This window comes from Salmo salar, chromosome ssa05, assembly GCF_905237065.1.
Source record: "Salmo salar chromosome ssa05, Ssal_v3.1, whole genome shotgun sequence".
Classification (NCBI taxonomy): Eukaryota; Metazoa; Chordata; class Actinopteri; order Salmoniformes; family Salmonidae; genus Salmo; species Salmo salar.
This window is the reverse complement of record NC_059446.1, coordinates 42,661,469-42,675,356: the sequence shown is the minus strand read 5'-3', so window position 1 is coordinate 42,675,356 and position 13,888 is coordinate 42,661,469. Positions and strand designations below refer to the sequence as shown.

The following is a 13,888-nucleotide window of genomic DNA, read 5'->3' as shown; positions in this document are numbered from 1 at the left end:
ATCATGTTTTTTGACCCATCACATTCACTGCTGCTACTATTTATTATCTATCCTGTTGCCTAGTCACTTTATTCCTAGTTATATGTACATACACTATATATACAAAGTATATGGACACCCCTTCAAATTAGAGGATTCGGCTATTTCAGCCACACCCGTTGCTGACAGGTGTATAAAATTGAGCACACAGCTATGCAATCCTCACAGACAAACATTCCCAGTAGAATGGCCTTACTGATGAGCTCAGTGACTTTCAAGGTGGCACCGTTATAGGATGCCACCTTTCCAACAAGTCAGTTCATAACATTTCTGCCCTTCTAGAGTTTCCCCGGTGAATTGTAAGTGCTGTTATTGTGAAGTGGAAACCTCTGGGAGCAAAAATGGCTCAGCAGCAAAGTGGTAGACCACACAAGCTCACAGAACGGGACCGCCGAGTGCTGACGTGCGTAGCGTGTAAAAATCAGCTGTCCTCGGTCGCAACAGTCACTACCGAGTTCCAAACTGCCTCTGGAAGCAGCGTCAGCACAAGAACTGTTCGTCGGAAGCTTCATAAAATGGGTTTCCATGGCCGAGCAGCTGCACAGAAGCCTAAGATCACCATGTGCAATGCCAAGCGTTGGCTGGAGTGGTGTAAAGCTTGCCGCCATTGGACTCTGGAGTAGTGGAAGCGTGTTCTCTGGAGTGATGAATCACCCTTCACCATCTGGTAGTCTGACGGACAAATCTGGGTTTGGCGGATGCGAGGAAAATGCTACCTGCCTGAATGCACACTGCCAACTGCAAAGTTTGGTGGAGGAGGAATAATGATCTGGGGCTGTTTTTCATGGTTCGGGCTAGGCCCTTTAGGTCTAGTGAAGGGAAATGGTAACGCTACAGCATACAGTGATATTCTAGACAATTCTGTGCTTCCGACTTTGTTGCAACAGTTTGGGGAAGGCCCTTTCCTGTTTCAGCATGACAATGCCCCCGTGCACAATACAAGGTCCATACAGAAATGGTTTGTTGAGATCGGTGTGGAAGAGCTTGACTGGCCTGCACAGAACCCTGACCTCAACCCCATTGAACACCTTTGGGATTAATTGGAATGCCGACTGCCATCCAGGCCTAATCGTCTAACATCAGTGCCTGACCTTACTAATGCTCTTGTTCCAACATCTAGTGGAAAGCCTTCCCAGAAGAATGGAGGCTGTTATAGCCGCAAAGTGGGGACCAACTCCATATTAATGCCCATGATTTTGGAATGAGAAGTTTGACGAGCAGGTACTTTTGGCAATGTAGTGTATCTACCTCAATTACCTCGTACCCCTGCAAATCGACTCGGTACAGGTACCCAGTGTATATGGCCAAGTTATCGTGACACATTGTGTATTTATTATTACGTGTTATTACTTTTCTATTATATCTATATTTTCTTTCTCTCTGCATTGATGTTGTTTATGAAGCATGTGACAATTTGAATGTAAGAATGAACTGTAGTCTATAAGCAAGTGGTCACAGATCAATTATGTTAAGGATACCTAAATTTAGAATAGAATACCCAGTTTAAGAGCCCACATAAATGGCAAGTCAGAGCAACAACAACAAAAGAATACGAGGTGATATTATTTTGTCTACCCATGCATTTCTGTCTAGACTTCCTAAGGCTTTTATTAAGCTGACTATGGGAGAGTTAATTGTGTGGGGATATATGCCCCCCAGTATCACAGGACACTGGTAAGAATAGGGATAACATAGTCTGAGACACCATGCCAGTAACCCCAAGGAAAAATGATTGCCAAGATAGATACCTTGTCACGCCCTGACCTGAGAGAGACGTTTTTCTCTGCTTGGTTAGGTCAGGGTGTGACATAGGGTGGGCATTCTATGTCATACTTCTATGTTTTTTTTTTCTTCTTTGATTGGCCTAGTATGGTTTCCAATCAGAGGCAGCTGTCTATTGTTGTCTCTGATTGGGAATCATACTTAGGCAGCCCTTTTTTTCCCCCTCCTTCAGTATGGGGTCTTGTTTTTGTCAGCTCAGTAAGCCTGCAGAACGTGACGTTCGTTTTGTCTTTGTTTGTTATTTTGTTTGAGTGTTCTGAGTTACAATAAATATGAACACTTTCCACGCTGCACCTTGGTCTACTCCTTTTGACGACCGTCACATATCTTGACATAAGTCTCTCTGGATAAGAGCGTCTGCTAAATGACTTAAATGTAAATGTAAAATTGGGATTACTGGCATGGACCTCACTGGCTGTATCGTCATTGACGTACAAGATAAAACATTGAGGAAGTTCAACCAGGAACAAAGAGAAGTGATTTTTCAGGTGATATTCTCTTCTCACGAGCACATCTGGAAAACTATAATGTCTTTAAAGAAGTAGAATGTCTTGTTTCAAAGACCAATAACAAAAAGGCATCTGTTCAGACAGTTGTTCAGCAACATTCATCTGAACAATCAGCCAACCTTTGAAAAGTGAAAACCCTTTTCTTCTTCATTTGTACAGTTTTCACCACTAAATGAGACCCCCACAGCCTGGAGAGGTGAGATACATTAGGAATGTTACTCTATGGAAACAATGTCTTTACAATATATATATATATATATGAGGATGTGTGTGTAAAAAGCACTATTATAGTAATGACTGCTCTTCCCCTCCATAAAATAGCCTCAGTACGAAGACGGCAAGTGCGCCACAGAGTTTGATACTGTGTGTGGAAGCGATGGCCACACTTAGACCACTGATAAAATAAAATAGTGTTGTTGTGTACGCATATTTTGCAGATGTTATTGCGGGTGCAGCGAAATTATTGTTTCTAGCTCCAACGGTGCAGTAATACAGTACTTAACAATACACACAAATCACAAAAATTAAATTAAGAAATATCAGCCTAAATTCTTTGGGGCATGTAAACGTTGCTCAATTGGTATCAAGGGACCTAATGTGTGCCAGGAAAGCATTCCCCACACCAGCCTGTACCATTGACACCAGGCAGGATGAGGCCATGGACTCGTGCTGCTTACGCCAAATCCTGACTCTGCCATCAGCATGACGCAACAGGATTCAATTGTTTTTCCACTCAACTGTCCAGTGTTGGTGATCGCATGCCCACTGGAGCCACATCTTGTTTTTAGCTGATAGGAGTGGAACCCGGTGTGGTCCTCTACTTCAATAGCCAAATGACCGACGGGTTATGCGTTCCCGAGATGAGGTTCTGCACACCACTGTTGTACTGCGCCGTTATTTGCCTGTTTGTGGCCCGCCTGTTAGCTTGCACCATTCTTGCCATTCTCCTTTGAGCTGTTTTCGCCCACAGGACTGCCGCTGACTAGATGTTTTTGTTTGTCGCACCATTCTCGGAAAACCCTAGACACTGCCGTGCTTGAAAAGCACAGGAGGCTGGACGATTCTAAGATACTGGAACCATCGACAATCATACCACGCTTAAAGTCTCTTAAGTCACTAGTTTTGCCCTTTCTAACAGGGTGGTGTACATAATAAACTGGCCACTGATTGTAAACTCAGCAAAAAAAGAAACGTCCTCTCACTGTCAACTGCGTTTATTTTCAGCGAACTTAATTAACATGTGTAAATATTTGTATGAACACAAGTTTCAACAACAGACATAAATTGAACAAGTTCCACAGACATGTGACTAACATAAATGGAATAATGTGTCCCTGAACAAAGGGAGGGGTCAAAATCAAAAGTAACAGTTAGTATCTGGTGTGGCCACCTGCTGCATTAAGTACTGCAGTGCATCTCCACCTCATGGATTGCACCAGGTTTGCCAGTTGTTGCTGTGAGATGTTACCCCACTCTCTGCTGTGAGATGTTACCCCACTCTTCCACCAAGGCACCTGCAAGTTCTCTGACATTTCTGGGGGAAATGGCCCTAGCCCTCACCCTCCAATCCAATAGGTCCCAGACGTGCTCAATGGGATTGAGATCCGGGCTCTTCGCTGGCCATGGCAGAACACTGACATTCCTGTCTTGCAGGAAATCACGCACAGAATGAGCAGTATGGTTGGTGGCATTGTCATGCTGGAGGGTCATGTCAGGATGAGCCTGCAGGAAGGGTACCACATGAGGCAGGAGGATGTCTTCCCTGTAACGCACAGCGTTGAGATTGCCTGCAATGACAACAAGCTCAGTCCGATGATGCTTTGACACACCGCCCCAGACCATGACGGACCCTCCACCTCCAAATTGATCCCGCTCCAGAGTACAGGCCTCGGTGTAACGCTCATTCCTTCGACGATAAACGTGAATCCAACAATCACCTCTGGTGAGACAAAATCGCAAATCGTCAGTGAAGAGCACTTTTTCCCAGTCCTGTCTGGTCCAGCGACGGTGGGGTTTTGCCCATAGGCAATGTTGTTGCCGGTGATGTCTGGTGAGGACCTGCCTTACAACAGGCCAACAAGCCCTCAGTCCAGCCTGTTTCAGCTTATTGTGGACAGTCTGAGCACTGATGGAGGGATTGTGCGTTCCTGGTGTAACTCGGGCAGTTGTTGTTGCCATTCTGTACCTGTCCCGCAGGTGTGATGTTCGGATGTACCGATCCTGTGCAGGTGTTGTTACACATTGTCCTCACAGTGGCAGACCATCAGCTGTCCATCCTGTCTCCCTGTAGCGCTGTCTTAGGCGTCTCACAGTACGGACATTGCAATTTATTGCCCTGGCCACATCTGCAGTCCTCATGCCTCCTTGCAGCATGTCTAAGGCACGTTCACGCAGATGAGCAGGGACCCTGGACATCTTTCTTTTGGTGTTTTTCAGAGTCAGTAGAAAGGTCTCTTTTTAGTGTCCTAAGTTTCCATAACTGTGACCTTAATTGCCTACCATCTGTAAGCTGTTAGTGTCTTAACGACCGTTCCACAGGTGCATGTTCATTAATTGTTTATGGTTCATTGAAGAAGCATGGGAAACGGTGTTTAAACCCTTTACAAAGAAGATCTGTGAAGTAAGTTATTTGGATTTTTACCAATTATCTTTGAAAGACAGGGTCCTGAAAAAGGGACGTTTCTTTTTTTGCTGAGTTTATATACTGTATTTATATAATGGTGTCTATAGACAGTATATGGATAGATAAGGTGTGTACAGCAGTAGTTATATAGGATGAGCCTTGACTAGAATACACATATGAAGTGTGTAAAACAGTATGTAAACATTATTAAAGTGACCAGTGTTCAATGACTATGTACATAGGGCAACAGCCTCTAAGAAGTAGGGTAGAGTAGCAGGTGATAGCCGGCTAGTAACAGTGACTAAGGATCAGGGCAGGGTACTGGGCGGAGGCCGGCTAGTGGTGACTATTTAACAATCTGAGTGTGTAATGGAGGTGGAAGCTGTTTTTCAGTCTCTTGGTCCCAGCTTTGATACACCTATACTGTCTCCACCTTCTAGATGGTAGCCGGGTTGAACAGGCCATGGCTCGGGTGAGAGGTCCTCGATGATCTTCTTGGCCTTCCTGTGACACCAGGTGCTCTAGATATCCTGGGGGGCAGGCAGTGTGGCCCCAGTGATGCGCTGGGCTGAATGCACCATCCTTTGGAGAGCCCTACAGTTGCGGACGGTGCAATTGCCATACTAGGCGATGATACAGCATGACAGGATGCACTGAATGTTGCATCTGTAGAAGTTCTTGAGGGTCTTAGTGGCTAAGCCAAATTTCTTTAGGGTCCTGAGGTTGAAGAGGCACTGTTGTGCCTTCTTCACCACACTGTCTGTGTGAAAGGACCATTTCAGGTTGTCAGTGGTGTGCACGGCGAGGAATTTGAAGCTTTTCACCCTCACCACTGTGGCCCTGTCGTGCTCTCTCCTGAAGTCCACGATCAGCTCCTTTGTTTTGTTGACGTTGAGGGAGAGGTTATTTTCCTGGCACCACTCTGCCAGAGCCCTCACCTTCTCCCTGTAGGCTGTCTCGTCATTGTTGGTAATCAGGCCTACCACTGTTGTCGTCAGCAAACTTGATGATTGAGTTGAACAGGTAGTACAGTTGAACAGGTAGTAAGGGGGCTGATCACCCACCCTTGTGGGGCCCACATGTTGAGGATCAGCGTGGTGGAGGTGTTGTTGGTGCAAAGACAGGAAAGTTATCAAATAATTTTATATCTATATTTCATCGATTATTTATTGTTAGATTGGGGTCGTCGAGCTCAACAACTCAACTCTGTTACATGAAATAAAGATAAGTAATAGTTTTCTAATTTCTTAATTTCATGCATGCCATGTGGTCTCCTGTTCTTCACCAAATGAGGAGCTTTGGCCATTTTAAGTTAAAAAAAAATAAACCCCATCCCACTCAATCCCGGTACTTGTTTGATCATGACAGGGTTGTGAGACTGTGACAGAGATGTATGTCAAGTTATCCAATTCAAATTCATTATTATTGTTTATCTTCATTCCTATAACACATACATAATTGACTGTAATGTTGTCAATTTTAAGAATCTACAGTAGTCCACGTTTATAGGCCTACTAGAGTCGTCACTGGAGGTAGCATTTTATTCTTGTCAAATCAACATTTCTGCTTAGATCTTCACATCTCAGTCTAAAGTAAATTGCCCTGAAAGTCTATGCCATCTGATATATTGTGATGACAGCTGCATGTGCTCAACACAGAAGCAACTCGATTCCAAGTACTTCAACACACAGCATTTCAATTTCAGCAAGAAGTGACCAACTGCTGCGCCACAGACAGCCAGTGAAGGAAGGATACAACCACAGCCACTGAAGGAAATCCAGTTGGCAAGTCCAGGGCTGCGGTGTAGGCTCAGATACGACGAAGACCTACACTACAGGTCAAATGTTTTAGAACACCTACTCATTCAAGGGTTTTTCTGTATTTTTACAAAAAAAAAATTTTACATTGCAGAATAATAGTGAAGACATCAAGACTATGAAATAACACATATGGAATCATTTAGTAACCAAAAAAGTGAGATTCTTGAAATAGCCACCATTTGCCTTGCTGACAGCTTTGCACACTCTTGGCATTCTCTCAACCAGCTTCACCTGGAATTTTTTCCTGAGCATTTGTTGGCTGCTTTTCCTTCACTCTGCGGTCCGACTCATCCCAAACCATATCAATTGGGTTGAGGTTGAGGGATTGTGATGGCTAGGTATTCTGATGCAGCACTCGATCACTCTCCTTCTTGGTAAAATAGCCTTTACACAGCCTGGAGGTGTGTTGGGTCATTGTCCTGTTGAAAAACAAATGATAGTCCCACTAAGCTCAAAACAGATAGGATGTCATATCGCTGCAGAATGCTGTGGTAGCCATGCTGGTTACGTGTGCATTGAATTCTAAATAAATCACAGTGTCACCAGCAAAGCACCCCCACACCATAACATCTCCTCCTCCATGCTTCACGGTGGGAAATACACATGCAGATATCATCTGTTCACCCACACTGCATCTCACAAAGACACGGCGGTTGGAACCAAAAATCTCCAATATGGACTCCAGACCAAAGGACACATTTCCACTGGTCTAATGTCCATTGCTCATTTCTTGGCCCAAGCAAGTCTCTTCTTATTGGTGTCCTTTAGTAGTGGTTTCTTTGCAGCAATTCAACCATGAAGGCCTGATTCACACCGTCTCTTCTGAACAGTTGAGATGTGTCTGTTACTTGAACTCTGTGAAGCATTTATTTGGGCTGCAATTTCTGAGGCTGGTAACTCTAATGAACTTGTCCTCTGCAGCAGAGGTAACTCTGGGTCTTCCATTCTTGTCGCCATCCTCATGAGGGCCAGTTTCATCATAGCACTTGATGGTTTTTGTGACTGCACTTGAAGAAACTTTCAAAGTTCTTGACATTTTCCAGATTGACTGACCTTCATGTAATAATGACCTTCAAGTAATGATGGACTGTCGTTTCTCTTTGCTTATTTGAGCTGTTCTTGCCATATGGACTTGGTCTTTTACCAAATAGGGCTATCTTCTGTATACACCCCTACCATGTCACTACACAACCGATTGGCTCAAACGCATTAAGGAAAGAAATTCCACAAATGAACTTAAGGCACACCTGTTAATTGAAATGCATTCCAGGTGACTACCTCCTGAAGCTGGTTGAGAGAATGCTAAGAGTGTGCAAAGCTGTCAAGGTAAAGAGTGGCTACTTTGAATAATCTCACATATGAAATAGATTTTGATTTGTTTAACAGTTTTTTGGTTACCGTCTTCACTATTATTCTACAATGTAGAAAATAGTAAAAATAAAGAAAAAAGCCCTGGCATGAGTAGGTGTGTCCAAACTTTTGACTGGTACTGTAGATAAGTATAAAGCACAAGGATATTTACCTTCTGTAAATACATTTGATAGAATTGTTCCTATCCTACTATAGGCTATACATGTCCTATTATGGGCTAAAGATGTAAGTATAAAGCACAAGGGTGAGGTTATTTACTTACTAGAAAGTTTCTGAAAGAGAATGATTCCCTATAGAATATCGAAGATTGAAGTGGCTCAGTGACTGCATCAATCACTAGCAAAAACTGGCAAAGTGGAGACAGACAAAACAGAAAGGTCGGGCATTACATCAATAAGAAAATATTAACCAGAAACATGAACAAATAAGATGGCGCAGGTGCTAGGTGCACCTCGAATCAATGACCCTGATCTCCCAACTCCACCACAGTTTTGGAGAGGTAACTTTGTGACCTTGTTCTAAAAACAGATAAGATGTGCCTCCCATCTTATTTACTGACTGTGGCTAGATCTTTTGTAGGGTTTGTAAAAGATTTTTTAAAATGTCTCAGTTAAAGGCAGATTATTAGCAGTGCCTTTACCCAATGGATTTATTCTTATCAAACACGTAAACAAAATAAATGTAAATACACAGTAAAGAAATAACTTAGACATCATCAGTTAACACAGTTCAAATCATTAGAATAAATTGTGCGTATTTGAGAGCTAGACTCAATATTATGCTCAATCATTTTTTTTACCAAATGTTTACCATTTTACATTCAATCATGCCTTTTGGAATTGAAGGTGCCACATTTGAACCTTCCATTTTAAGTGGTTTACAGAACACATCTTTTTGACAGGCTCAAACACTAGCAAGTCCTGGTCAAGCATGCAGGCATGTGTGAGGCATAACAAGAATTCTCTCTGGATACCTCTCCTGCCAGAATGATCCAATACAAGGAAGAATATCATTAACTGGACATTGGCTTTCCAAATCTGTGGAAAACCTTAGACTAATAAAATGACGATGCATGAGCCTGTACAGTCTCTTCTCTCATGAAACCTAATAGCGTATGGAAGTATGGAAATAGCTCAGATTTCGTTACTGCTTACAGCAGGCTCGGACTAGGCACACTAGTCTCAAATTAGTGGACAATCCACTAACAAGATAGATGGAGCACACTGAACAAGGAACACAAATGCCATATAAGGAAAAATACTGTCTTTTAGCCCAGCTGAATGCATTCCTCAGGGAGGACTGGAGAGCCTTATTTTGAGACACAAGCCAAGGCATGATGCATCACAGATGCAGAAAAAAGGTGTAAGGAAGGCTAAGCAACTGAAAGGCAACCTTGTGATTTGCAAATGTGTGATCCTATCACACAGCCGCAAAACTAGAATGCATTTCTGTAATCTTACATTCTTGTTTTTTTAATTGTCCTTTGATAAGGGTTTTCACCCAGCCCTATACTCGTTTCAGTTTCAGCACCACTGTCTCCAACAGAGCCAGGATCTCCCCAAAGTATCCATCCTCGTCACCGAGGACCTGCTCTGTGAGCACCAGCTCCTGGTACTGCTCCTGTAGGGCGCTGAGGGAGGAAGACAGGGCGTAATCCTTTCGATACTGAGTCTGGCAGTGAGGCATCATGGCCAGGATAGTTCTCAGGGCCTTCTCCTTCCAGTCGTGCTCTGGGGAGGTCAACAGTTCAGGTACCAGACTGCACCAGCCTTGCTCTGCCAAAAGTGGCTGGAGGGAGACCTGCGCATACTGCCGCAAACGCTCATTGTGAGAAGCATCTGGGATGGGGTCAAGTCCAGTCTGAGAGATCAGCTCCTAGAATAGAGAATGCCATTTAGTTAATATCAAAGATACATTTGATTTCACAAGACTAGCCTTATATTATTGGCAAGGTTTTCATAAAGAGCACCCCCCCACCTTTTCGTTGATCATGTCATAGAGTATGGTTACAATCCTCACACGGAGAGCCCCACCTCCAGATGATCGGAAAATATCCCCCAACACTTGCAGCCCACCCAGCTTTAGGAAGTGGCTTTGGGCAAAGGGGCAGTGACGTAGCAAAGAGGCCACAGCAAACAACGCCTGTATACAGACAAACATTAGCCTTAGTTAAATGCCAGGAAGAGAATGATGATTTACAAGTGACTGTCAGAGCTAAATTCTGTTCAGATTCTAAAACGTAATTGAAGACAGATGTGATGAAACCTTGCCGCTTTAAATTGAAAGCCATCGAGTGTCTCTGCTAAAGACTGGACTATTAATCCTGCTAGTTATACTGGACTGATTCTAAAATAAAAATGTCTTAATGAGTGGATTTTATAATGTGGGAACAGGACTTGCCCTCTTTTTAATAGACATGGGTCGTGGAGTGGCAAGTAACATTAACAGCCTCTGAAGGGTACCACTTTCAACTGCCTCCACCTGCACCACCGGGTTACTAGAAAGAAGATAGTGAATGATAATGTTACTGACCGCACACACACACAAACACAAACAAAAACAGGCTGTCTTTTGGCTGGTATTTAGAAGTCGACAGTTGGAATGGGTTAACGGAGACTGCTATACCTTGATAGAGCTGATCCCAGAACGAAAGAAGCACTCTCTTGAAGTCGATAGTCTGTGCTGTTCAATGCATCAACCACAAGCTTCAACCCTCCTCTAGATGCCAGGTTCTGTGCATTGTCCACCTGACAACACATAACAATAATTATAACTTCATTACTACAAATGAAAGGTTAACAAAACACACAAAAAAACAATGTAAAAGAGGTGTTGTTTCTCCTCCCCGACTATTAGTGTATACAAAAAATCCCACTTCCCTGAAATGATGTATGCCTGGGGGGGGGGCTCACCTTATGAACAAGGTACTCTAAGTCATGTAGAGCTTTAACCTTCTCCTCCACAGTGGCATTAGAGCTGTTGAATTGGGACACCAGTCTGCTCATAATCTGGAAGTCTGACTCCATCAGCATGTCTAGCTTGACCATGTCTTTTTTCAGCTCATCCATGGGATGAAACTGGGCCCTGAGAGCCTCCTGAACACATACACACAACGTTTGGGACCAAGACAACAATCAAAGACAGATGGGATCACAGATGCATTAGTCTCTTATCACAGCCGCTTGTTTCCACTGTGATAAGACACTACAGATCCATCAAATCAGGGCAAACCTTCTCTTCTTTGTCACTGGTTTTGGGATCCACCCCTTCTTTGATATTTTTCAAAGCCTTCAGCTCCTCAGCGTTGACAGATGGGCCCTGTGTGTTCTCCTTCCCCTGTCTGACTCACAGAGAGCAAAGACTGTAGTGAGTATGAGTAGTGAGTAATCTCAAGCAAACACAGTAGTGTGTGTGGCTATCTAACGTACATTAGCTACATGGCAACATTTTTAGATGGTGTTTCATATGGTTGATATAACAATTTCAATAGGATCCTCAGCTCATACCTTTGTCCAGCTATCTGGTATTTGAGAGTCTGGTGTTCCCCAAGTTTGACCTCCCTCTGTCCAGTCTGGAGGTTGAGCCTTACATGAGAGCCCCTTGGGACCCCATGACCTTAACAATGCCAAAATTGTACAGTGAATACCTTTGATTCTGCCATAGACATTAATCTCCAGTACACTACCATGTACTACAGACATGTGCATTTCTGCTTTAGCAAAGCAATCACCTGATTTGAGAGTCTTCCACTTATCTGTTGGATGGAACACATCCAAATCCTCAGAATCTCCCTCTTCCACGTGGGTATCCTCCTCACCCTCCAGGCTGGCCTCGGGGCTCTCCACAACAGTCAGAGCAGAGGGAGACTATAGGGCAAAGGGTATTGTATCAGACTCCTGTAATCAGCTAGGCTACACAAACTGTTTTACATTATATTTATGCAGTAGTATAACAATTAGTATAGGTAAATAGTTATTTAATTCATCATTACTCACTTTTTCGTTGAGAACATGGACGAATTGACAACTGAATACTAAGAGCACGAGTGCTACCTTCTGTCTGGTGGATTGACGTCTTCTCCGGCATTCGATCAACATACTGGCTGTAGGCTAGCTAACACAACTCATGTATTAGTGGCAATATTGATATGACACAGCAAAAGGTAACCAATACAATTCATGAGTACTTCGACGCACTGCACTAGTTAAATATTCTACTGCACCATTCCAGGTGTCAGCATGGACGTGTACCGTTGATACGCCCAGAGATACTTTTGAGGAGATGGGAAACTCTATTGGATTCGCATTAATACCCATTGTGCACAATGCATACTGGGACAAGGCAAGTAAATGGGTGCTAGCTCAAAAACCTAACATTAACATGAATTTCGTGAACAAGAACTACAACATTACAAGATTAGTCGATTCATACCCTGACTTTGAGAAAAGATTGCGTGACGATTGTCTTAACACTCAAGTGACGCAGCATGACAACGTAAACACGATTGGTCGACAGTCTGCTTGGTGGGGCGTTTACGTTCCTCCATTAATTTCCCAATGGGATTCCCATCTTTCTCTAATATCTCTCATACTTTTCAGCAATTAGACCACTCCCACAGTACTTGTCTTCACGACCGGAAGCCAATCATATTTAAAAGCGTGTACCTTGTTTTCAAATTAGATGCAATCGGATTGGCTAATGGAGATTCTCCTGTATGATCCCTGTGAAGCAATTACATTACATTTCTCATAGGGATTTTTTCCTTTGGGCAAAAGTCCGTCCCCTCTCCTCCGTGACCCGGAAACCGTGGTCGAGGAGTGTTTCAATTCCTTAGTTGGCAAATGAAGACAGTCCTCCCCTCCTCGATAGCCTTCTTATGGCGAGGAAGCACAAGTGTATCCTACCTGGGGGCCGGCTCTTTTCTCGCCACTTAGATACAAAGGGATTTTCGTAGCATCTTAGGAGAACATACTCAGTCCCCTAACCTGCTACGTTAATTGTCCTAACCTGCTTAGTAAATTGAGCAAATCTAATTGAGAAAAGGCCATAGGCATCCTATTGATGGTGCGTTCAAGACAAGTGGTGGTGCTTTCAAGACAACTGGGAACTAAAAAAAAATAAAACGAGGTCATAACGTCATGGATCTTCAAGTTGGAAATTCGGAACTCTTGACAGATGCCAGAGTTTAAGACTTGGAAATCCCTGTTGGATGATCGTTCAAAAAGATTTTTCACAGTCTGAGCTATTTTTTTCCCCAGTTGCCTTGAGGGAACTGAAGGCGGAGATTTCCGAGTTGCCATGCGTTCTGAAGGCAGCATCAATCAAAGTTCCAAAATGGCAGCCATATTAGTCAGGGAGAAATCCAAACCAGTCTTAATTGGAATGAAGGGCAGAAGAGGCATAATCCTGATTTTACTTACACAGGAAAATAAAAGTTAGGCATGTGATATCATAAATGGTGTAATATTATTATTGTCAACTTAAAATACTGTCATATAATTATAAATAAAGTTTAAGGGTTTTATACACATTTTCTGTATAAATAGCCTCTAAAATATATGTAAATAGACCATAAATGTCAACATTTTTGTTTTCTTGGAAAGTTGTGAGTGATATTATGTCAGTACTTGTTGCATTTACAAGGAGTCATTTTTGGTTTCATACATAGACGTTGCATCATAGTATCTGTCCCATTACGGCTTGAGCGCACGGTAAGCGCCATTGATGCCATCTCCATTTTGAAC

At 43.1% G+C, this 13,888-nt stretch overlaps 1 protein-coding gene across 3 annotated transcripts; it reads right to left on the bottom strand.

The window, feature by feature from the left end:
• Nucleotides 1-8,775: 8,775 nt before the first annotated feature.
• Nucleotides 8,776-12,908, bottom strand: LOC106604943 (nucleotide exchange factor SIL1). 3 transcript variants are annotated; one of them, XM_014200093.2, is made up of 10 exons: nt 12,809-12,908; nt 12,140-12,253; nt 11,875-12,010; nt 11,651-11,759; nt 11,376-11,484; nt 11,057-11,239; nt 10,770-10,891; nt 10,545-10,641; nt 10,122-10,286; nt 8,776-10,019 (listed from the first exon to the last, which is right to left on the bottom strand). In XM_014200093.2, exons 2-10 carry the CDS (start codon nt 12,239-12,241, stop codon nt 9,651-9,653), a joined length of 1,392 nt encoding a protein of 463 aa, XP_014055568.1. In that variant the 5' UTR covers nt 12,242-12,253; nt 12,809-12,908; the 3' UTR covers nt 8,776-9,650. The 3 variants fall into 3 exon arrangements, with proteins under 3 accessions (XP_014055568.1, XP_014055565.1, XP_014055566.1); XM_014200090.2 differs by lacking the exon at nt 12,809-12,908 and adding an exon at nt 12,576-12,731; XM_014200091.2 differs by lacking the exon at nt 12,809-12,908 and having other exon boundaries at nt 12,140-12,553.
• Nucleotides 12,909-13,888: the final 980 nt, after the last annotated feature.